This window comes from Mastigoproctus giganteus, chromosome 6 (genome assembly GCF_048544385.1).
Source record: "Mastigoproctus giganteus isolate SK-2022 chromosome 6, ASM4854438v1, whole genome shotgun sequence".
Taxonomy (NCBI): Eukaryota; Metazoa; Arthropoda; class Arachnida; order Uropygi; family Thelyphonidae; genus Mastigoproctus; species Mastigoproctus giganteus.
Genome location: NC_143580.1, coordinates 13,554,535 through 13,580,884, shown reverse-complemented (window position 1 = coordinate 13,580,884; position 26,350 = coordinate 13,554,535). Strand labels below are relative to the sequence as shown.

At 37.6% G+C, this 26,350-nt stretch overlaps 1 protein-coding gene across 1 annotated transcript in view; it reads right to left on the bottom strand.

Moving 5' to 3' along the window:
* Positions 1 to 4,483: 4,483 nt before the first annotated feature.
* LOC150083957 (ataxin-3-like) overlaps positions 4,484 to 26,350 on the bottom strand; it is an 89,656-nt gene continuing 67,789 nt past the window's right edge. Inside the window, exons 6-7 of the mRNA XM_090374968.1 lie at positions 10,081 to 10,197; positions 4,484 to 4,599 (exon numbers count right to left, since the gene is read on the bottom strand). Of these exons, the coding sequence (XP_090231094.1) occupies positions 4,538 to 4,599; positions 10,081 to 10,197 (179 nt within the window). The 3' untranslated portion in view covers positions 4,484 to 4,537. The remainder of the gene's footprint in view (positions 4,600 to 10,080; positions 10,198 to 26,350) is intronic.

Here is a 26,350-nt window from a genome sequence, read left to right as displayed (position 1 = left end):
AATCACTTAGGATTGTTCTTCTCATTTTCAATTTGAAAATGAGAAGAAACTAATTCCTACAGACACACACATATACACACAGTGCATATTTATGACAGCTGTACTTGCAAAATTTCATCATATGAAAAGTATCTTCTGCTGGCAGTGAAATGCTTGCATTGACTTGTAGAGTTTAATTATTTAAATAGTTGGCTACATAATGAGGTGACAGGGAAAAAGTTGAAAATAAATTCAAAATTTCATTCCATCTTGTTAATTAATATTCACTTTTTCCATATGGAAAGAACACAAACATATATTATCCAGCTAAATTTAGACAAATTAGACATTTTATTTTGATTTGTTATGTTTAGTAGAAAAAATGCTTCTTTAAAAATATAAGAAATATCACTGTACTACATAGAGAGTAGTGTGATGCACACACTAATATTTTGACATGTATTTAGAATAAAACCATGACACAATATGGTGGGGAGGGAGAAGGAGGAAAGTGTGCTGTAAAGGAGGAAACATGAGAACAGCAGAATGGGAAAAAGTATATCCAAAGCACTAACAAGATTTAATAAATGACAGAAGTTAATATAAGAATATAATTAAAAAAGGAAGCAAGGAAGCATATATAATAATAAAAATTATATTTCATCCCATATGAAAGAAAAATAGTAATTATGTATTTTTGAATATCTTGCTAATATCTGCATCCCCATTATGTACAACCTTCCTTCTTGTTAGTATAGTCATTTATATTCCAGAGGACTAGAAATGTTACATGAATACTTCTACAGAAAATGATGAGTAATGGACTATTTTGTGGAAGTTAACTAGAGTTGGAAGACCTTAAAGATATTCATAAGTAATTAAATGCACATAATATAAATTTCATAAAAACTTTTGAATATCTCTCTGATTTGGGATTTATCCTACATTTTATAAAACATAACTGTTGAATAGTTTTTAAACAAAATTATATATATACATATATATAAAGGTAGTTCACATATTTTGCAACTAGGACACCCTGCTCTACCTATCTGATTGTCTTCTATTCATTTGTCAGTGTTAGCTGAAATATATGAAGGTGTAGACCAGAGTTCTAACATAATAATGACTGCTTACTTAGGTAACACATTTGAAAATACAGGCCGACTGTCTTTTACCAGTTTTTGTAGTGCTTTTTAAGGCTCTTTCCGAGTTAAGTATTCAACCAACCAACCTTTACACAAGATTGGTTGGTTGGTTGGTTGAAGGATTTTTAGCATAAGAAATGCTGCAACTAAAATGTGCCCAGAATGTTCTGTATCTTTACACAAGGAATTCAATGTTAATTTACATAATTGCAAACCTTATTCATATTAAATAAAACAAATTACTTTTCTTTTCGATTTAATATTTATGACTGTCATATATAGCAGTCTTCTTGCATACATCCTAACAAAAATTTAAAAAATATATTTTAAGTTATTCACCCTGCAAATTTAATATTAAGCAACAATGTTAGAGTTCAGGCTACTTGATATATATACATAACTAATGTTAAATATAAAATAAAAACTAAGCCAGTAGCATGGCAAAACTGTCGAGCGAAAATAATAAATTAAACTTAATAATTAAATCAACAGGGAGGGAGAAGAAAAGGTAATAAGACTAAAAATTGTAGCAGAAACTCTCCAAACAAATCCATTTAATTTTAGTGCCAGTTACATAAAAATTTAACAGTCCCCCCCCCCATCCCGTAAGGTGCCAGTTCCAAATTGTGCGAAATATCACAAATAGTCTATACTAACTACAATAAAATAAAACCAAATTAACAAAAAGAGCTGACCATTATGCATCATATTGACAGAGGACCACAAGGCCAATAATGGTCAGGGAATTGCTGCATTTCAATAGCGAACCGATTGAAGGATCAGTCCACTATCCGATCCCTGATTGAACTGCCAATGCAGAGAATTTGAATAAAGGTGGTCCTTATGCAGCAAAAAATAAAAATATAGAACAGATTAGCATTCCAGAGCAGAGCCACCCCACTGACACAATGTAAGTTTAACCAGCTTATATAGACAAATAAATAAAGTACCATAGATGGCAGTGTGGGCACAGCATTAGCACATCAAACCCACTACTACCATTCGATTTACATATCAGAATAATGAAATAGTTGAAAAAGATAATAAAGGAAGAGTTGAAAACAGTAGTAAAAAAAAAAAAGAAAAAGTACTTAAAAAAAAAGAAAAAGTACTTAAAAAAAAAGTTAAAAACAGTAGTAAAAAATTAAAAAATTGAAGCAATCATCAGAGGCAGCAAAATGCACATTCCTCTACACGATGCCCAAAATATAACTAATATTAAATATAAAATCAAAACTATGCCAGAAGCATAGCAAAACTGTTGAGCAAACATGCAGGGAGAAGAAAGGTAATAAGACTAAAAATTGTAGCAGATGATTGCTTAATTTCTTAATTTTTTACTACTGTTTTCAACTCTTTTTTTTTTTTTTTTTTTACTTACCTTTTTCAACTTTTTTACCTTTATCAACTATTTCCTTTATTATTACCTTTTTCAACTATTTCATTATTCTAATATATATTTCATTATTCTAATATATGTAAATCAAATGGTAGTAGTGGGTTTGATGTGCTATCTATAGTACTTTATTTATTTGTCTATATAAGCTGGTTAAACTTACGTTGTATCAGTGGTGTGGCTCTGCTCTGGAGTGCTAGTCTGTTCTATATTTTTATTTTTTGCTGCATAAGGACCACCTTTATCCAAATTCTCTGCATTGGTGGTTCGACGGGGGATCGGATGGTGGACTGATCCTTTGATTGGTTCGCCGTTGTGGCGATTTGTCTAACAATTGAAATGCAGCGATTCTCTGACCATTACTGGCCTTGTGGTCCTCTGTCGATATGGGGCATAATGGTCAGTCTATTTTTGTTAATTTGGTTTTATTTTATTGCAGTTAGTATAGTCTCTATTTGTGATATTTCACACAATTTGGAACGGCACCTTACAAGGGGGGGGGCATTAAATTTTTATGTAATTGGCACTAAAATTAAATGGATTTTTATGATTCTTAATTGGATTTTCTAAATTATTTGGAGAGTTTCTGCTACAATTTTTAGTCTTATTACCTTTTCTTCTCCCTCCCTGTTGATTTAATTATTAAGTTTAATTTATTATTTTAGCTCAACAGAGAATCATTAGAGGCATAGTATTGATTTTATATTTAATATTAGTTATATTTTGGGCATCATGTAGAGGAATGTGCATTTTTCTACCTCTAATAATTGCTTCATTTCTTAATTTTCTTAATTTTTTACTACCATTTTCAACTCTTCTTTTATTACCTTTTTCAACTATTTCGTTATTCTAATATATATATATATATATATATACTGTGTTTGTGTATATGCGTACATAGGCTGGTACTCATCCATTTTTCTCTTCCTATACTTTTAATGCATCAAAAAAGTTGTGCGCATGTTTAAAGCATTCCAGTAGTTATTAATTATAAAGTTTTAAATTTTGGCTTTAATTCAGTACATTTATGTTTGATTTGTATATGAAAAATAATAATTTATTTTGAACTACTAATAATAATTATCTAAAATGAAAATGCCACTAATTCTCCTTGAATGCAAGGGCTACAAAGATACATTTCACATATATAATTATCCTAGAGAAAGAAAAAAATCCTTGACAATTTCATATTTAATTTTAGTGAGATGTCTGACTTATTCAATATCTCAAAATATAAGTTTAAACATTCAGCATTTCACATATCTATTCTGAACTACAAATGGCCTACCAATGAGCAATAAATACATTAAAAAATGACACTAGATCCAATATAATTACGACTGTTAACTATATATTTTTTTTTTTTTTTACAGTTAAGGGTACCACTGTCTGCATATTTTTAACTCCTTGAATTTATAATTTTCATTTCAGTCTTCCAAGCATAGTCTCTCTCTCTTTTTTTTTTTTTTTCCCCATAAGCCACTGCAGTAAAATTCAAATGCAAGAGTATCACTATTTTTAAAATAATATTGTTATAACTTACAATACCATCCAAGTCGAAAGAATTTTCAACTGAAGAAAATTCTTTAAATGAAACATATTCCTTGAAATGTATTCCACATGAACTGTTCCCAGTTTATAGTCTTTGGGCAGTATCAATTAACTAAACTTAATAGAGGTTTTAATAAACATTTCTATACTATACAATGAAGTAAACTGTACATATCACTCCTAGACAAATATGTCTATATATAAACAGGATAAAAAAGTTATGTCAAAGCATAAGAGATGAGGCATGCTGTTTTAAAATATTAAAACATCTTAAGTAAGACATGCTACAACCATGGCTTTTAAATGTAGCTGCTGAGAGAGAGAGAGAGAGAGAGAGAGAGAGAGAGAGAGAGAGAGAGAGAGAGAGAGAATAACAAATTTAAATGAGAAGAAAAATGAATGAACCTAAATGAATTATAAGGATAGGAAAATAATTAGCATGACTAGCAGTTTCTATACTTGATCATGAGGATTCCATGGACATTTTTAAAGCAGTTTCCAGCATTTCCTGTTCACTCATATCATCTGCAATAAAAGAAAAGTTATTCTAGCTTCATTATTATAATTATTTCTTTAGGATAAATGCATTTTATATTTTACACATTTTAAGTTAGAGCAGTGAATGCTGTAAAAATTTTGAGTATGTAAAACCTGAAAATCAAGTGGTCACCATTTTTTTAAAAAAATATTTTTTTTTTGTAAAAATGTTTCAGCTGAAACTATATTTTAGGTCCTTCTAAACAATGTCAGAAAACTTTGCCATATCTTATGCATGACTAATCAATTATGCAACAATCAAAGTGTTAACCTGTTATTACTTTCAATAAAGCAATGTATGAAATAAAATATTTATTCTTATTTATTGTTGTTGTTATTTGGTTTTTAGGAGCATTAGCAACTAAGGCCGTATTGCTCCGGGAATATGCGGTGGTCATTCCCTGACCTTTCCGCATCCTCCATATTTGGTGGTGATGGGCTCGAACCCCGGTCTAATCAAGAAGCGTGTGTTACGCACTGCTGCTCCTTATTTATTGTCTTTTAAAAAATTCATAACAGTGTTTAACTTCTCCAATGATGGTAGAGTTTGCAGTATGATAATATTGTCGTGTCTCTTTTAGACTTATACAACTTCCAAAATTTTTTAGTGTCTCAAGGGCAACCCTGCATATTTAGAAATGAAAATGCATTATTTTCATTTTATTCTTAAGTACAAGTTATCTCTACCGTCCTATCATAAAAATTTTGAAAGCCATGCATCAGATACAATACTATGTGAGTTGATGTTTAATAATACACACTGGACTGGTCTTTATTGGCACTGTGAATGGCCCATGGCAATATACACCATTAATAATTTGGTACTTATTTCTGAATTCAGGGTTTTTTGCTGAACTGGTGTCAAAATTTTCTCTGCAGAAGTTGATAAAAAGGAGAAATCAGCAATCAATAAATGTGCACAGAACCAAGTAATCATACATGTACATTAATTAACTAATGTCTGTGCACTACACAGTAAACTGTAATCTACACTAAGAAATTTCTGACCAACTGAAATCCACTCTACAACATCAATCATTTGGTATTTTTTCTAAATGAGGGATATCCTTTGCAGCTGGCCATGTCAGTAACAGCAAAGTTTTCTAAAACTGTTTAGGGAGACCAAAGGTATGATTCCCTTGCCCCATCCCAACATCATAAATAGAAAAATCATTTATCAAAGTTTATCTAATGCAATGAAGCTGTTAAGACATGATTAAGTTAGGGACACTGACTAAATTAAATTTTATTCTTTAAGATTTTATGCAGGATGATTCTGAATGTAAATCTTCACCATGCAGTTTTTTTTTACGTGAATATTTTTCTCAATTCATATACATTCATTTTTGTACTCACTTCCTTTTATTTCAATACCAAACTCTGATGACCTAAAAACTTTCAGAATATGGTTATATTCAGTCTTTAGAGAACCAGGTGTAATGATTTGACTGACAAGAAATGCCAGTCATGTTAGCAATAATCGATGAGACATAAACATCTGAAAATGTCACTCACTCACTCACTCACACTCACACCCATTGTTGACTGACTGTATGGTGATGGTAAATGGCTCTCTGTTATCTAACCTCATTAGGCTTCCAGACCTCATTCAAAAGATGCAGTTAATTAATGCCCATCTTTTACAAAGTCTCTCCACTCTGTTTCATTGACGTTCTGTTTCTGCTGCATGCCTTTTCTAAAGATACTTCCATGGGCACTGTTCTTTTGAATTAGTTTCTGTAATTTCTCCTCTCTCTCCCTTGCAAACCTGTACAGACATGTGCCACACCTAGTCAGCATCCATTTACTGTCTTAACTTCAACTTCCATTTTCTGGAACAAGCTCCCTTCACACAAATTTCCAGAAAATTACAATCTACAGAAATTCAAGTTTAATATCAACAAGTATCTTTTCAATCTCTACACGGCTAAGTAATACAGGTTTTAATACCTTTTGTGTTTGGAATTTTCATAAAAAAAAAAAAGTAATGCAGTTCTACAAGATTCAGTTCTTTCTCTTACTCTTTTCCTCTTGTCTTCCAGTCTGTTCCACTGACTGACAATTATTTCTTAGAACACTTTGAAATAAGTGCCCTGTGTATTAAAACTAGTTTTTAAGGCAACCATTCACTGACTCAGCAGTGACTGTTAATCTTGTTGTTTAGTGGCTGGTGTAGTATTAGTAGAGGCATGTGATGCAAGAAAGCAAGCTTATATAGCATCAGCCAAAAAAAAAAAAATTCACACATCCATTCCCTCTGAAAGTTTGTCCAGTTCCACCTTGAATTTATTTAAGCTATCAACTTCCACGACAGATGGAAGTTTGTTCCAGCAATCAACTGCCCGCTGACTAAAGGAAAATTACCACACATCTATTCTACAACTGTCTTTCCTTAATTTATGCCCTCTCAGGTTCGTAATCTGAGCAAGAGGAAGAATCCCATAAGAATTGAGCCAGCTCAACCCATTCAAGGCCTTATACACCTCTATCAGAAAACCTTGCAGGTGCCTAGTCTCCAGACACTACAATTTGCAGAACTTAAGCCTTTCTTTGTAAGGCAACTCCTTCGTTCCCCTTGCCAATCTTGTTGCCCCTTCTCTGTACTTGCTCAATGAACTCTTCATCCTTCCTAAAATGAGGCCTCCAGACCTGTATGCAGTACTCAAGGCATGGCCAGACCATTGCCTTATACAAAGGGATAATCACCTCCTTTTCCCCACTAGCAAAATTCCTGTATATCATTGACAATATCCCATGATCTGCTCTGGCAGCCTGTCTGCACTGCTCAGAAAACTTCATATCTGATGGCACAATTACTCCCAGGTCATTTTCATTTTCTACCAACCTAAGTGTAGTACCACACAGTTGGTACATTTCTCTGGGGTTACTTCTACCCATATGCAGTACTTTGCATTTGTCGATGTTAAACTTCAGGTGCCACTTCTCAGCCCATCTGCCCAACTTTTCCAGATCCTGTTACAGTAGCACACTGCCATTACTGTCATTAACAACCTTGCCAACCTTTGTATCATCTGCAAACTTGGACATTAAGCCTGATATACCTTCATCAATATCATTGATAAATATACAAAACAGCAGTGGGCCCAACACCAAACCCGGGGATTCTCCATTAATAACATTAGTCCATGAAGAGCAGCATCCATCGATTACCATTCTCTGTCTTCTCCCATTCAACCACCTTTTTATTCATTGTAACAACCTGCCCTTAATAACAGACTGCTCTAATTTGTACAGTGGTCTTCCATGTGCAATAGTATCAAAAAGCTTACCTGAAATCCAAGTATATATCAAAATTATTTTTTGCATCCAGTTTCTTTGTAACTACATCACAGTATCCTAATCTTTAGTTTCAGTCTTTATGTGGGGGTAAGTCACAAAGCAAATCAAATTTGACAGACAAGACTTTCCCTTAACAAACCCATGCTGTGTCTGAATTATTAATGCCGTCTTGTCTAGATGATCCTGCAATGCTTCGTTAACCACGACTCCAGTATTTTACACAGAACAGTGGTTAAACTAACACTGGTCATCTTAATTCCCTAAGATGACTAGTGTCTTACCCGACTGCAACCATTAATCCTGTTGTTTGGCAGCCAGTGTATTCCATAGATTTCTAGGAATCTATAATTTTCTAAGACGACCACCACCTTATCTGACTGGGACCATTAATCCTGTTGTTTGGCAGCCAGTGTTTTTTCACAGATTTTTATGTATCTGGAGTTTCTGAAGTAACTATAAATATTTCTACCAAACAGATAATTCATTCATTTATTTCTGATTTATCCATCTTAAATATAACATGACAGAAAAGAGTAAAATGAAAATTTTAAACTGAACTGTGTTTTAGGAGCATCAGTAACTAAATCCATATTTCTGCATGTGTATTGTCTGTAAATTGCATGTGTTCTGAGGTTGATTTTCTGTTTGTGGGACTAAAAACCTGAGTTTCAGGAGAAAAAAACCATACTACCCTTGCCTGAGACCAATTAAATCAGCCACGTTGCAAAAAAAGGCCCATAAAAATTCCTAATTCAATGTTACTCAAACTCAGGTCTTTTCCACCCAGCATGGTGAGGATGGAGATCCTACTAACTCTGTTACCCATGAGGGCTTTAAATTTAGAAATGCAAGTGAACGTTATAGATGAAGCAGCACAGGGTTTATCGCAAAGATGGTTTCCAGAAAAAGTATAAAGTATAATTGTGGTAAAACACAAATTCTAAAAAAGTTTACAAGAAAAAAAAATTAAATGAGAAACATATCAAGAAATTAACAAATTAACATGGCATGTTTGATGATGCTCGTGCAAGAGGAATTCCAGTAGATGGTTCAATGCTACAAAAAAAAAAAAAAAAAAAAGTTTGAAATTTTCAAAAGCTTTAAAAAAAGACATTTTCTGCTAGAAACGGATGGCTTAGTAAATTTTGTACCAGAAATAACATTGTTTTGAAGATTGTGTGGTAAAGTGCATCTGTGAATGAAAATTATGTGGAACAGTGGATTTCACATTTGCCACCTTTAATGCAACAATGTGAACCTAAAGACATCTTTAATGTAGATGAAACCGGCCTGTTTTATTGTGTTTTACCGAGTAAATCATTAGTGTTTAAAGGTTATAATTCTTTCGGTCCGAAAAAAGAAAAACAAAGGATGATAATTTTACTGTGTGTAAATTCTTCAGGATAAAAAGAATGACCATTGATAATTAATACTGCACTGGGACCAACATGTTTTAAAAAAATGAATACGGCATCTATGAATGTTGATTGGTAAGCCAATAAAAAAAAAGAAAAAAAAAAAACAAAGAGCCATGGATGACAAAAAAATGAAAAAAAAAAAAAAAGAAAACAGGAAGTTCTTACCATTAGTGGAAAACGCTCCAATGTCACACCAAAAATTTTAATTTAAGTAATGTCAGTTTATTATTTCTTCCTGCTAATACATCAAGTGTTTGCCAACCACTGGACAAAGGTATCATTCAAACTGCTGTTCTACTTCCGACATATTTTAACTACATTATTAACAAATATGGACCTACACTTCTATCTTGTGTTTAAAAGTGGATAGTCTGAACAAATTTAAGAAAGAATTAGACAAATTATTAGATGAGTGGAAAGATGGAGGTTTTTATCTTTTTTTTGCTGATGCTGTATAAGCTACTTCCTTGCATCATTTGCTAATACTTATACTCAAAAAGGCTGAGAGTTGTTTTTAATTAATGTCAAAGCAATTCAATTTACAAAGTCTACCACCACTGCCATGAAGTTTGCATTCTTTGTACACTGCATGTGTTCTAAGATCAGTCTGTCTGTCTGTAGCATTAAAAAGGCATGGGGAAAATGATGCATATCTGCTGAAAGTCAGCATAGCCACCATCTACCATAGAGGCTGTTAAAACTGAGAGAATATTTATTTTTAATTTTGCTAATATAATTTTAAATTGCTTACCTACACTGGTAGGGGATGTGGAAGACTGTTGTTGCACAGAATAGCCACTGTCACTTAATGAAGGGCTGTTTATTGGACGGCTTTCTTCTGCACTTTGGTTGTTAGAACTCTGGTATTCTAAAAGACATAATTATACCTGTATCCCTTCAATGGAACAAAATATAAAGCTTAGTCTCTTTTCTTTTATCGTTTACTGATTACAGGCATTCTTAGGAATACTAAGTCATTATTATATTTATGAGCCAAATAAAAAAAAAGTTAAGCAGTTCAGCTATGAACCTTAATTTAGAATAGAGCTACCAAAAATCTAACAGAGAAGCAAAAAACCAAACAGAAATGCCAGATGGGATAATATTAAGAAAACTTCACACAACTTCAAAAATGGGAATCTTGTTATCAACAGAAATAAAGTGTAACCTGCCAAGCTAGTCAATCAGTCATATATATGGATACTTGAACACGGAAGAACAAGATGGAATATTTACACGTTTACATTCTGAGAGATAAAAAAGAAAAAAAAAAAAAACAAGAGAGATGAAATAGAACAATGGTTCCCAATTTTTTTCTAATTACAGCTGGAATTTCATTTACTACCAAAATCCCTTTAGCCTTACAGTTTGTATCTGTGTTGTTTGTGATGTGACTTTTCATTCAGCTATTTAATCTCAGACGGTCTGCAAGAGTAGCTCATGGTGTCTTGTCAATGATATACAGGAATTTTTCTAGCAGGGATAAGGAGGTGATTATCCCCTTGTATAAGGCAATGGTCAGGCCACACCTTGAGTACTGTATACAGGTCTGGAGGCCTCATTTTAAGGAGGATGTAGAGCTGTTGGAACGAGTACAGAGAAGGGCAACAAGATTAGTGAATGGAACAAAGGGTTGCTCTTACGAAGAAAGGCTTAAGTTTTGCAAATTACAGTGTCTGGAGATTAGGCACCTGTGAGGTGATCTGATTGAGGTGTATAAAGCCTTGAATGGTTTGAGCATGCTCAATGCGGATGGGATTCTTCCTCTTGCTCAGAATAATCGCCTGAGAGGGCATAAATTTAAATTGAGGAAAGACGGTTCTAGGATAGATGTGCAGAAGTTTGCATTTAGCCAGCGAGTGATTGATTGGTGGAACAAACTTCCATCTGTCGTTGTAGAAGTTGATAGCTTAAATAGATTCAAGGCAGAACTTGACAAACATTTGGAGCGAGTGGATGGGTGAAATAAGGGTTTTTTTTTTTTTTTTGGCTGATGCTATATAAGCTTGCTTTCTTGCATCATGTGCCAATGCTAATGCCAATCATTAAATTTTAAATGTATCTTTAAAATGAAAGAAAATATTATGGGGAAAAAAGAACAAAAGAAACAATAAAACATCTTGGACACTTAAGATATTTTCATGCCTTACAAGTGAAGTTATTCCGCAAGTATCACAGTTCAGAATCAAAAAGAATTTCATCGACGTCAAATTTTGTTATACCTGGTGGGTTTACTGGTCATTATGGCAATCCAAATTATTTTATCAGCATTGGAGTTTGTTGCTCATGAACAGTTTGTTGTGACAGATATGGACAATCTTGTTCTTATCTGTGTATTTCATTTTGTCTGCAGAAGTGTGCATTCATGAGCTGATTTGATTGTTTGTGCAGGCTGAAAAACTTGGAATAACTCATTGGGGGGGGGGACCTCACTCCTTCTGCCTGAGATCAGCTATTAACAGCCTCAGCTGAAGATTGAGAGAACCAAATGGATAACAAGTACATAATTCATATCCAATGCCAGATTCAATATTCCAGAAACCATCTTCACAATGGTCACACTGCTTTTCAGCTATATAATTTCTATATGGACATCAACTAGATTGAGAGTCCGTATATCAGTATTTCTGGTGAACCTGAAGTTCTTTCAAGTCTGATCATTATGATAAAAAAAGTCATATTAGGGCCACTACAGAATTACCTCCTCTACCCAAGTATATTATGTCTGTAAATTGTGTGTGTTATTTGGTTTGTTTGCCTATTTTGCTAGACAAAAACCTTGCTATCCTCGACTGAAACTGGCTAACTCAGCCATGGACTGGAAAAGTCCACAAAAGTTCCTTGTTTCATTGACTTCAGTTTAACCTGGGCCTTTTCTCTCCTAATTTGAGGAGGAGGACAGTGATTATAACCACTGTGCTACCCACTAAAACTTCACTATCACTGGCCTTTACAGAAGTTGTACTGCATCACAGAGTATACTATGTGGAGTTTGTGTGGAGTTAATCATGTATTGACTGATGCACAGTCTCTCATAAACTTCTGCCATCACAAGTAGCAGGGCAATTGGATGATATGATCCTGAGACATCAAGGGTAAAGTGTGACTTTACTAACACACTTTACCCTTGATGTCTTGAGATTGTATTGTCCAATTGCCCTGCTACTGGTGATGACAAAAGTTTATGAGAGACTGTGCATCAGTTGATATGTGATTAACTCTAATATTAAAACTGTCCAGAAGCTATTAAAAAGGTCGCCTGAGTTTGAATAGAAGTCCACTAGTACAGACTTGGGAGGTATTACTATGATATGTGACTGCCATCAGGTATTTGTGGGTTTGTGTGGGGGAGAGATTGAGCTTTGCAGAGCATGCAAGATATCTCAGAGATAAAGTTCAAAGACTTTACGCTAAACTTAGAAGAGTTTTATGTGTGGATTGGGGCATTAAGGGAAGGTCATTGAATATGCTGTATAACTGCCTTTTTGTCCCAATCGTCACATATGCATCCATAGCTTGGCTGCATCAAATGACCAACTCTGTGATTAAGAAATGTCTTGCAGGCTCAGAGGTTCGCTCTCCTATGCACCACCAGGATCTGTTGGACAGTATCTACAGAGGCACTGCAGGTGATTGCTGGACGGTGCCTGTGGGCCTCTTGATTATACTACTGTATTGTACTAGAAAAATACGAGTCACTGTGTTGAATATTATTTCCTGTTCAGATCAAACCAGGATATATTCAAGATTGGATATCAAGATTGAGAGGGAGAGAATCTTGAACGAACTGATGGAGATATGGCAAAGACTGTGTGCAGGTTCAGATAAGGGAAGAGCTTATTGTTATTTTTGTTTTTTTTTTTAGGAGCATTAGCAACTAAGGCCATATTGCTCCGGGGATATGCGGTGGTCATTCCCTGACCTTTCCGCATCCTTCGTATTTGGTGGTCACGGGCTCGAACCCCAGTCTAATCAAGAAGCATGTGCTACACACTGCTGCTCCTGCCCACCAAGGTGCCTGATAAGGGAAGAGCAACCTTTCTGTTCCTGCCAAGTGTAGGAATACTTGATGTCAAAAAGAATGCTTGGCAACAGTTTGGTATGTAAGCTGCCTCCTTGATAACAGGGCATGGCATGTCCAAGCAGCTACATGAGTTAGGGCTTGCTGATGATGGATTCCGTACATGTGGAACTGAAGAGAGTGCAGAACACATAAAGCTCCAATGTATCAACTATGTTGATCTAAGAATGGAGTTGAAGAGAGATCCATTGGATCTCTGGAGCAAAGTACTCTTTGGACCATGTTTGCAGATCAAACTAAGTTTGATTACTTTAATAATTTCGTTAATAGTGTTTTTAAAAGGAGGACGAAAACAAGGTTAGATAGTAGAACCCGCCTCCCAGTGGCTGGGGTGGTAACTTAGCCCATTAGAATAGGCTAATACTGAACTTAGGCTCATTCTTCTTGGTGAAGGCTAAGTGGTATGCATACTCCATAATTTTGTGTTGTGTTATAAAGTTAGTATTTTTCTATTGAAAAAAATGGTATTTTAACACAGATAAGTAAAATTAAAGTTAGTCAAAATTTGCGTATAAACTCCGGTTTGGAGAGCAAATTAGGCTAATGGTATCTTGAATATACCCTTGATGCCTGCAAGCTGCCTAGTAGTGCATGAGCTTGCTGACTACTGACATAGCCTGTGTGTGTACGACTGGAGAAAGTGACTTGTGTGGTTTGTGAGTGAATGGAGAGCATGTGACTGTACATGCATGTATCTGTTATATGAAGGGAGTTTCGAGTGAGTGCTCTGGACCCTGTAGGATGCTTTCTGTTGGAGGCTCTCAGTCGTGAGGGTGTGCATGATGAAGAAACCCCAGTATATATGAGACAAGCAACACTATACTGTGTTGCTTGACTGACTTTGCATGGTGACTTACCTTGGTTAGGATCCACTTGTCAGAACATTTTTGGAAATATGGTCCCTTTCATATGGTCGGGGGAACCCTCCAATTTCATTGCAAAACATTTTCCAGAGACATGGACTCCAACTCACCCACCTATCCACATAACCTTCTTCCTCCCCTCTCCTGCTGCCTCCCATGGTGGCCCCTGACACAATGCCAGTTGAAACGGTATCTTTTGGAGTGCCTTGCATGGCTAGCTGATGAGGGAAAACCAAATTACCTTTTGTCTCCTGCGGAGGGCCACTGGCACTTAAATTAGGTGCCTCAAGTTGTTTCCCCCCCTCACTCCTGGACTGCCTCCAGTTCAATACCAACCTATGGTTATAGTGGATGGCTCTCTCTGCTGGGAGCAGGATGAGGAACCAGTGGCTGTCCACCAAAACAAAACTCTGAAAATAGATTTACATTAGCCCAAACCCAATTTTATATGTGGTCCCTTCCCACACTCCTATCTGTTCTGGTGATCTTCAACAAATGCCTCAAACAAGCAACGTTTCCTACCAACTGGAAAACAGCCTCCTTGAGACTAATCCTAAAGGGCCCAGACAAGCCGTTGACAGCCCAAACTCCTATTAGCCCATAGCACTCTTACCAGTACTCAGCAAGATTTTGAACGTTTACTTTATAAAAGAACACGCCAACATTACTTCATTGCAAACCTGCAGTCACAGACTATATGGCTTCAGATCCTGTGCAGAGGATGCCTTCCAAACTCTTACAGCAGTCCCCACTGCTACAGACCAGAAGTGCTTGTTAGAATCTCAATTGACTTCACCGAGGCATTTGACACCATTTGGTGGCCAAGTGTCCTGAGGCATCTTCGGCAGGCTGGCATTCCTTCCAATCTTTCACTGCCTCTGAGATTATGTTTAAGATTGCCGAGTCGTCGTGCAAACCAAATACAAAGAAATATCACACCACATCTCCAGGGGCTGCTCTAGTCCCTCTGCTTTGGACAAAGTATTCTTGTATGTAAAGACGGTAATCAGGGTTCCCCTATATGCTGCCGAGTCATCTAATGGCAAAGTGCCAAACCCAGCATTTAATAAAAAAAAAAAAAAAAAAAAAAAAAGATCTAATGAAATGTTTGTATCTTTATGTGTATATTAATGTGTGTTTTGTTGTATGTTGTAAGCCAGCACCTGGCATTTAGCAGTCAGGGAGCAGGAGAACAAAGGTTCCCCCCACCCCGACTCCCAAGCCACGAGGAGGCAGCCAGGTTCTACTATCAAGAGACACGTACTGAGGTTGTCACAAGGAGAACCTCAAAATAATTTAGAAAGGAAGAAGGGAAAAGGGGAGAGAGGATGAAGAAAAAGGAACAGAAGAGAAGAGGAATACAGATACCTCTAGAAATATAAGCAGAAGAATATAAAAGAGAAAAGTAAGAAGACTACAAGGAACATGTAATTAAAAACTAATTATCAATAGCTATGCATATATACATACAATCAAATTTACCCAGTAATCATAATAAACCCAGTCATAATATCAACCATTAGGGCAGATAATAACTTAAAATCAAATTTAAAACTGCAAAAACAACAAGGCAAGAATCATACCAATAAGCAATTGAAAGACTGCAAATCAATAAGATTACAAACCTTGAAAAACTTGCAACTAAAACTGCCAATCAAACAGCAAAATGCCAAACAACACGATTAATGCAAGATAACAAGACATAACAAGGTAATTAATCTAATACCACTTCCAAAACCCAAGACACAATCAGAGAGCAAGTCCAAATAGACAACTCAAAATTTAACTTAGCAATAATCAAGCAGTATTTTACATTTTAACAAGGGGCACCTCTGTAGCCAAGTTGGTAGGAGCAGCAGTGCGTAGCACACGCTCTTGATTAGACCGGGGTTCGAGCCCGTGACCACCAAATACGGAGGATGCGGAAAGGTCAGGGAATGACCACCGCATATACCCGGAGCAATATGGCCTTAGTTACTAATGCTCCAAAAAACCAAATAACAAACAAACAAACATTTTAACAAGTGATAGTCTGAACCCAACCCCGACACCAGAAAACTGAGATCAAGGTCAAGCCAGCAAACACAAAGTTGGATGTCTCTGTCAGGCTGACAGAGACATCCAAACAAAACAAGGAGAAAACACTAATGTTGAGAATCCTCAACCAGTACTGATAGCAATTTACTAAACAGCCATGACAACTTCTATAATATACAAGTTCAGCTGAAACTATCAGCACGAACAAACAAATAGAAGTTAAAACGATAAAACAGGTCATAAAATCTAAAACCCTTTATGCAGCAACTCGCATAAAATTTTAAATAAGTTTAGGCTTAAACAACTATTAAGGTTATTAAGACAATAGAACCCCTGCTGCCAAAGACATATGACCCAAGATATGGGTAAAATAAAAGATCCACTAAAACCCAGAATCATCAGTTAAAAATAATTGCACGAACAATTCATCAACAGAACAAGGTGAATTAACAAAATACAGTTAGCCAACTAAACACAATGGCCCTCTGCAACCCACAGAGACAACAGGATGATATTTACATTATTAAGAACATAACAATTTAAAGTAATGTAGCATACATAATTCACAAATGAAACAAGTGAATTAACAAAATACAATTAGCCAACAAACGAAATGGCTCTCTGCAACCCACAGAGACAACAAAATAATATTTACATTATTAACAACATAGTAATTTTATAACCCTAAGAAGACAGTTCACGACATTATCGTAATATACAGATGGAGCCATGTAAGGCGCAGACTGCAAAATTCAATTTACATTATTAACAACACAGTAAGTTTAAATCCTCATAAAAGAAAATTCACAACACTAATTGAAGTTTGCAAAAGAAACTTACATAGCTACTACTAATAATAAGCTAGAAACACCATACAAAACATCAAGTAATTATCAAAAATCAAAATATATTTAAATAATTGTACAAGGTAATTTAGCATTAAACAATAATTCAACAAGATAAAAGTTTATTGCCACCCGCAGTAGGCAAAAAAAAAAAAAAAAAAACCAGTTTAAGAACTCATTAATAATAACAAGATTTAACTCAAATCATTATATACAGAAAAACTCGATCTAGAGCCATTGACAATAACCAGAACCACTCATAAAAAAAAAAAAAAAAAAAAGCAAGAGGGGGCCAACCAAAACATTAAAAAAGAAAAACAGCACCCCAAGCAAGCAACCAAAATTTTTATCAAACAAGCAACAGTGCAGAAAAACCAAAGAAACTGCAGAAAGTCCAAAGCAAAGAAAAGACAAAACTATAAATCAAGAGAAGCCAATCTCTTACAACGTTTGAAGATTTGTTCTGCAAAAGTGGAAAAAGCATTATAGTTTTCTAAAGTCTCCATCAATTTTGGAAGATCATCAACATGTAAAATCCCAGTGATCAGTTGAAATTCAGACCTAAAGTCAATGTACTGAATACAATCAAAAATTAAGTGAGTGGCAGATTCTATGCACCACAGGAACAATTTGGGGAAGGAACAAGACCCAAGGAGAACAATTTTTCATTCAAACTTCCATGATCGGAAAACAAAAAAGTAGCATAAAGACCAGGAGAAAACCAAGCTAAATTTTTCTTATTAATTTCAATGACCATTGGGAAGAATAGAAAAGTGGTACGACCTGTAGCTCCATTAATCCAGTCAAGCTGCCATTCAGAAAGAAATTGATCTCTTATATGTTGAATATCCAATTTTATGGGAAAATCTAAATTTAAATGAGTTCTTTACTTATGTAAACTCTAGAAGGAAGGGGATGAATCAGATTGGTCCACTTGATATCGATGGGTCAACTGTTGATGATCCTGCTCAGGTAGCTAACAAACTAAATGAATATTTTGCATCGACATTCACACATGAGGTGTTATTCAGCGAGGGGAATGCCAGAGGTGTATTCAACTCTGGCAGTAAGCTAGAGAATCTTGTAATAACTGAGAGTAAAGTGGAGGAGAAATTGAAGATAAACACAAGAAAGGCACCTGGGGTGGGTGGGATCTATCCAGTTATATTAAAGGAGGCAGCAAAGGAAGTAAGCAAACCCTTAGCCATAATTATGAGAGCTTCCTTGGACTCAGGGGAGGTAACCACAGACTGGAGATGTGCAAATGTGACCCCAATTCACAAAGGAGGATCAAAGGCTGACAAGTAATTATAGACCTGTGAGTTTAACTTCTGTTCCACGAAAATTAATGGAGGCACTGGTTAAAGAAGCACTACAGGATCATCTAGACAAGACTTCAGTTATAGCTCGGACACAGCATGGTTTTGTTAAGGGGAAGTCTTGCCTGACCAATTTGATTGGATACTATGATGCGGTCACAAAAGAACTGGATGCAGGGAATAACTTTGATATTATATACTTGGATCTTAGAAAGGCTTTTGATACTGTTGCACATGGAAGACTGCTGCACAAATTGGAGCAGTGTGGCATTGGAGGCAAATTGCTGCTATGGATAAAGGGGTGGTTGAGGGGGAGAAGGCAGAGAGTGGTAATCAATGGACACTGCTCATCGTGGACTAATGTTATTAGTGGAGTCCCTCAGGGTTCAGTGTTGGGTCCATTATTGTTTTCTGTATTTATAAATGATATTGATGATGGTATATCAAGCTTAATGTCCAAGTTTGCAGACGATACAAAGGTTGGCAGGGTTGTCAAGGACACTACGCTGCTGCAACAGGATCTGGAAAGGTTGAGCAGATGGGCTGAAAGGTGGCAAATGAAGTTTAACATTGACAAATGTCAAGTATTACATATGGGAAACAGCAATCCCAGAGCAATGTATCAACTCTGTGGTACTACACTGACAGTGGTAGAGAATGAAAAGGACCTGAGGGTAATTGTGCAGGCAGATATGAAGTTCTCTGAGCAGTGCATACGGGCTACAAGAGTAGCTCATGGTGTATTTTCAATGATATACAGGAACTTTTCTGGCAGGGATAAGGAGGTGATTATTCCCTTGTATAAGGCAATGGTCAGGCCACACCTAGAATACTGTTTTTTTTTGGTAGTTGTTGGCACATAGGCTTCTGTGGCCATAATGCACCTCCCAAGGTTTTTGCAGTACTTTGATCCAAGCCCAAGGCGGGAATCGAACCCGCGACCTTTGGGTTGCCAGGCAGGCACTTTACCCACCCAGCTAGCCCGGTCGGCTCTAGAATACTGTATATAGGTCTGGAGGCCTCATTTCAAGAAGGATGTACAGCTGCTGGAACAAGTACAGAGAAGGGCAACAAGATTAGTGAATGGAACAAAGTGGTGCTCTTACAAAGAAAGGCTTAAGTTTTGCAAATTACAGTCTGGAGACTAGGCACCAGCGAGGTGATCTGATAGAGGTGTATAAAGGCTTGAATGGTTTCAGCATGCTCAATGCTGATGGGATTCTTCCTCTTGCTCAGAATAATCACCCGAGAGGGCATAAATTCAAATTGAGGAAAGACAGATGTAGGATAGATGTACGGAAATTTGCCTTTAGCCAGCGGGTAGTTGGAACAGACTTCCATCCCTTGTCGTGGAAGTTGATAGCCTAAATAAATTTAAGGCTCTGCTGGACAGATATTTCGAACAAACAGAGGGTTGAAGTGGAAGTGGTTTTTTTTTTTTTTTTGGCTGATGCTGCATAAGCTTGCTTTCTTGCATCATATGCCTCTACTAATGCTAATGCTAAATAATATCTATCCACCTCAGAAGGAATACCTTGTCTTCTACAATATTGAAGGTAACTAAAAATCACTTCAAATTTAATAGGAACTTTACCAGTAATGACTTGGAGGGCAGAGGAAGCAATAGTCCTACAAGCGCGAGAAGTAGCCAGCAGAAAGAAACGTTGGGCCCGAGTCAAATATTCATTAACTAAGAATTTGGACACACTAGGACCCCAAGAACCAGCAGCATAACAAACTATAGGAAGAAAAATGCTTTTATAATAAATTCTAAGAACAGAAGGTCTGAGTCCCACAGAAGCCCTTGTAATGTTTGAAGTTAACTTGAAGTTTAACATTGACAAATGTAAAGTACTACATATGGGAAGCAGTAACCCCAGAGTAATGTATCAACTCTGTGGTACTACGTTGACAGTGGTAGAGAATGAAAAGGACCTGGGGGTAATTGTGCAGGCAGATGTGAAGTTTTCTGAGCAGTGCAGACGGTCTGGAAGAATAGCTCATGGTGTCTTGTCAATGATATACAGGAATTTTTCTAGCAGGGATAAGGAGGTGATTATCCCCTTGTATAAGGCAATGGTCAGGCCACACCTTGAGTACTGTATAGGTCTGGAGGCCTCATTTTAAGAAGGATGTAGAGCTGTTGGAACGAGTACAGAGAAGGGCAACAAAATTAGTGAATGGAACAAAGGGTTGCCCTTATGAAGAAAGCCTTAGGTTTTGCAGATGTTTGCAGTATTTGGAGACTAGGCACCTGTGAGGTGATCTGATTGAGGTGTATAAAGCCTTGAATGATTTGAATATGCTTAATGCTGATGGGATTTTTCCTCTTGCTCAGAATAATCAACTGAGAGGGCATAAATTCAAATTGAGGAAAGAAAGTTGTAGGATAGATGTGCGGAAATTTGCCTTTAGCCAGTGGGTAGTTGTTTGGTGGAACAGACTTCCATCTTTTGTTGTTGAAGTTGATAGCCTAAATAAATTTAAGGCTGAGCTGGACAGGGATTTGGAATGAACGGATGGGTGAAATGGGAGCTTTTTTTTTGGCTGATGCTGCATAAGCTTTCTTTCTTGCATCATATACCTCTACTAATGCTAATTCTGTTAAGGGAACCCTTAAACAGCATTTGTTTAGTTTTGGAGATAGAGATCTCCAATTTATGAACCTGACACCAACTATGATGGTCCGATGAAATGTCATTGGCACATTCCTCCAATTGGAGCCTAGAAACACCAGAAACCAGAACAACCAGATTGTCGGCATATGCCACTTTAGTAACAAAATCATGTTCAGAACTGAGCCACCCATCAAGGACCACGTTCCAGCACACGACCCAAGAAAGGATCCCTGAGGGCAGCCACGCATAAATGGTCTCCGAACAGCACACAGGCCAGAGGAGACAACAGGGCACATATCAGAAAAATATTCCGTGATCAACCGGTAAAGAGGGATAGAAACCTCAGCCTCCCAGAACCTCGCCAGGACACCGCCACCAAACGGTGTCAAAGGCCCCTTTGAAGTCCACAAGGAGGCCGAGGACATATTTAGAACGACAGTCAGAGACTGCACACATGGTATGCCTAATAGCATCAACCGTAGAGTGGCCTTTACAAAAACCGAACTGGTAAGAAGACCATAGACCTTTACCAAGATAACAAGTCAAAAATTTAGAGACAATAAGCTTCTCCAACACCCTTGCAAAGTACTGTAAGAAGCGCAATGGGTCTGTAAGAGGAGGCAAGGCTGGCAGGCTTTTCAGGATTCTTGATCAAAATTTTAAGGTTAACCTGCTTCACAAATGGGGAAACTGACCAACTGCAAAACATTTATTGAAGAGGTCAACAAGGACCTGAGGCCAACACTTCCAGAAATGCTTTAAAACCGACACTTTCATTAAATCCAGACCAGGACACTTTCCATCTCGCATAGAAAAGATAGCTGAATCAATTTCAGCAGGGGAGAATTGATCTTAATAACAATTACCAATGTAAGTCAGATGTTGCAATCCGAGCAGTTTGAGCATCATTTTCAGGAACAGAGGAATCCTGCCCGATTAACTCATCAAGTATTACATTCATGGAATCAGACCAAGCCAGGGATCCCTGACTGTCAGAATAAAGAATAGTAGAGAAAATTTCACATGGGTGAACCTTCTCTGCAACCAACTTGTAGACAAGGCCCCAGGGATCCAGATTTACAGATTTCTCCACAAGATGCTCCCAGGAGGCATGCTTCTCTCTATAGATGGAATTAAAATAAGTGCGTCTAGCTTCCTTATAAAGTTCATAGAGACGTTGAGTCTCAATAACCGATCTGTGAGACTTTCTAGCTCTTTGAAAAGAGCGCTGCACACCCTCTGCTTGGGGCAGTTGTCCTGAATGAACTCCTAAATCTGGAAGTAGAGCACTCCACCCTCCTAGCATATGATGTCATTGTGCTAATTAAAGCAGACAGCAGAGCACAGCTAGAAGCCAGATCTACATCTGCCTTAACCTAAATCCAGACATGATTGCATCTTTATAAATTGCAAATTTCACCCAAGAAAATGCAAGCCCTTCTGATTAAAGGAACCCTGAGTCCCAGAAGATCACCAACTGTACACTTTGATAACCAACCCATTAAACTGGTAAAAAAGCTCAAGTTTCTAGGGGTGACTGTTGATGATAAAACTTACATTTTATTCTCACCTTCTCCACTTGACTGGAAAGATAAAAAAATATACCTCCTTAATTGCTAGGATTTCCAAATGCAATTGGGGACTAAAGTGCTGTGCCTTAGCCACCATCTATTAGGCTATCTTCATTCTGGCAGTATGCTATGGTGCTGGCATTTGGTTTCACAGGGTCTTTATTGAAAGAAACAAAAGGAAGCTTGATTCCATCCAGCAACACATTCTATTTGCCATCACCTGAGATTGCTGCACCATCATCACAGCTACCCTTCAAGTACTGGCTGGGGACATGCCACTTCACCCTGAAGTCATTCCCAGGGGGCTTTGTTACTACTACAGGAAATCGCTTCCAGCAACAATACTAAACTTCACACTGGACCCAACCAACAACTGGAATACCACCCCTAAAGGGTTGGTTACAAAGAGCTTCATTCACAGAGTCACCAATAACCTTTCCACCAGGTCTCTATGCCACTTATCTTCTAATGGGACATGGCTCATTAAAGCAGAAGCTTGCCAACATGGATCTCACCGACAGTTCATCCTGTGCTTGTGGTTCCCCCCGAGAACTGGGAGCATGTGCTATATCACTATAAAAATTACCATCCATTCAGAAGCATCATGCTGGCAAACCTCCAACTCCCTTCCCACATGGAGATGAACATTTTTTCGTTATAGATGAGCAGCTACAAAGAACTCTCCTCATTTGCACAGGCAGCCTTCCCAAAAGGTCTTTTTCTTTAGAAACTGAAATGTAAAAAAAAAAAAAAAAACAAAAGTAACTGTAACACAGGCCAACACCACCCCACCACAATATAAGCCTCTGCCACAATATTACCTTACCAACGGACTCACTTCTGCCTTCCTGGTAAACCGGTGAGAACTGTGCAATTGTCCTCTTCAGGGCATGGAATCTGTTGACCTGTCAAGGTTTCCTTGCACCTGTATACCCTCAGTTTGGTCAGGTGCAGACATTTGAGTTGCCAATCTGTTGCTCACTTTTGCAGACCTCTCGTTCTGCAAGCTGCCTTCCTTTCCCTGGCCTTCAGTGGGCTCCCAGACCAGAGGTGATTCCTACTTCTTTTCGCTGGAGAATGTCTTCTTTCCTCATCCTCTTCCTTTTGCCTACTTTGACTATCATTTGTACTATCTTCCCCACTCAAAAATCCTGGAAGGATGGTTGAGTGGGCAGCCTGGCTCACCTCCCAGAGGTGGCGGGCAAAGTAGAATCCCACTAGGAGCCAAGCAGCCAAAGACACAACAACAGAACAAAACACAATGCTACATAAACACATAAACCAGACACTACATTTTTTTCTGGCTTTTGCAGTAGGTTTGCATTTCATCAGAGAGTACACAATGCAGGCATGGGAAACTACCAGTAGTACCTAACCCCAAATACTATGCCACTATGTTCTGGTGATACCCCCGACAGGCTGGCTGTGTTTCTTCTGTATGTATATGTGGTTGGGGCTTTTGCTTTGGTTGGGGTACCCATATTTGTTGTACCCTTAGTCCGTTAAAAGTACCCCCCATCTATATTCAGAGGACTGTCACAAGTGAGAACAGAATGAATGTGAGTGAACATCCCACTTGCATAGATGTATAAATGTTTGCTCTGAATATATGTCCAAAAAAAAAAAAAATCTACAAATAGTATACTGTTAGGCTTAAATGTGTACCTGTAGAGTGAATGAAAGGACATGTATGTAAGCCTTGCAATGGCCAGTGAATGTTAAAGTGCAATGTTAACACAAAAAAAAGAAAAGAAAGTGTAATGTCATTCAGTTGCTATTGTTATATGGTCTGCATTCAAGAGCGAGAGACTGAAGGGCAAATGATGGATGGATGCTAAATGTACCGTCCCTTGTTCATGCACCTGAATATTATGCAAAAAAAAAATATATATATATATATATATATATCGTGACTGTCTGCATGGTGGTATGTCAGGCACTTAAATGGCACAAGTGTGTTGTGACTTTGTGATGGGCAGGAACACTCATGCACACCACTCCTCATGTCATGCAAACTGACTTTGAGGGCATGATATAGGATTCTGGCACTGGCTCCAGCTAGTCTGGTCAGTGTGGGTTTATTCACCAATAGCCTGACAGCAACCATCCTCACATAGAGCACTCTGCCCCTATGGCTTTATCATCCGTGACCACCCCCACCTGCTTTTGCATGGCAGATCCTACCATCCAAAACACTTCAAGTTGTCCTTAACAATCACCCTCTGGTGGAGGGTGGGTTGCCTCTACAAGGGTGCCCCTCTATCCTTTTAACCTCAATTTCCTATTGGAAGTCTTGCTATCATCCTCCTCCTTTGCTTTCATCTTGGATCCTCCCTAGCAAGCTTAGGCAACACCAGGTTTCCCCCTACCAGAGAACTTATCACTTTACTATCTGGCTCACCTCCCTGTGGTCACGGACATCAACTAGGAGACTGGTGTTTCGCAGGTTCCTAGGCCAAGAAGCCAGATGAACAACAGGCCAACATAACCCGGCACAAATTGTACAAAATTTCAAACTTTTTTTGGCCTTTACAGAGGTTGTATTGCATCATAATAGCTCACTGTGGGGTTGCGGGAAACCCCAGGTGCCGCAAGACCCTGAACACTATACTATTATCCTTTGATGCAATATTTATCTAAAACTCTTAAGGGCAGATTTACAGGTATTTTGTCATGATTTTTTTTCATTTTTCTTCCCTCCTCAAAAATGAACAAATCCTAAATATGTTTATGTTCCCATGGTTTTTTATTTGTCTAAGTTTCAACAGTCTATCCTGGCATTCTCTGTTTTGCCTAAAACCTCATTGTTCTTCCCCAAAGTTACATTCAACAACACTTCTAACCCTGTTCTACAAGATATACAAAGGGTACTAGGAAAGTTTTGCAATACAGCTTTGTTTATTTAATTTTTTCAAAGTAATTTCCTCTACATTCAATACACCTCTCCATCCTCCGAAACCAATCTTTAAACCAGTTCTGCCAAGTTTCACTAGGGAGTAAAGCACACTCGTTGTCCCAAGCCCGTAGAAGGTCCTCATCACTGGAAAACCGCCTCCCTTTTAGCTTCATTTTCACATGCGGGAACAGTGCAAAGTCGCAGGGAGCAAGGTCTGGACTGTAGGGAGGGTGCTCGAGAAGTTTCAGTCCTGTCGTGGTCAAATATTCGGTGCAGGCTTTGGCGCGGTGAGCTGGAGCATTATCGTGATGGAGGTACCAGGTGTCCATTCTTGACTTTGGCCGCAGGTTCTTCATAGATCCAATGACTTTAGGCAGGCATTGTTCAGTATACCACTTAGCTGTGACTGTCTTCTGCGTGTCCAAAACGACACATTCCACAATTCCACTCGATTTGAAAAATACAGCTATCATTTTCTTCTTTACAGATCGGGATTTTCTGACAATTATGGGTGTGTCGTCATCATCAAAGACCCAAACTTTGTTTTGAGCCTTGGTCGGCAGATCGTAATAGTACAGCCAAGTCTCGTCACCTGTCACGATGTTGTTCACATACCGAGATTGTCCCTTATCAAACTTTTTTAACATCTCCCGGCACCAAGTCACACGTCGTGTCATCTGCTCTTCAGTCAGTTGATGCGGCACCCAGAGAGAACAAAGTTTCTTCACGTGCAAATGATCTTGCAGAATCGAACGAATTGCTGGTGCATTTAGGCCCAAAGTATCCTCTAT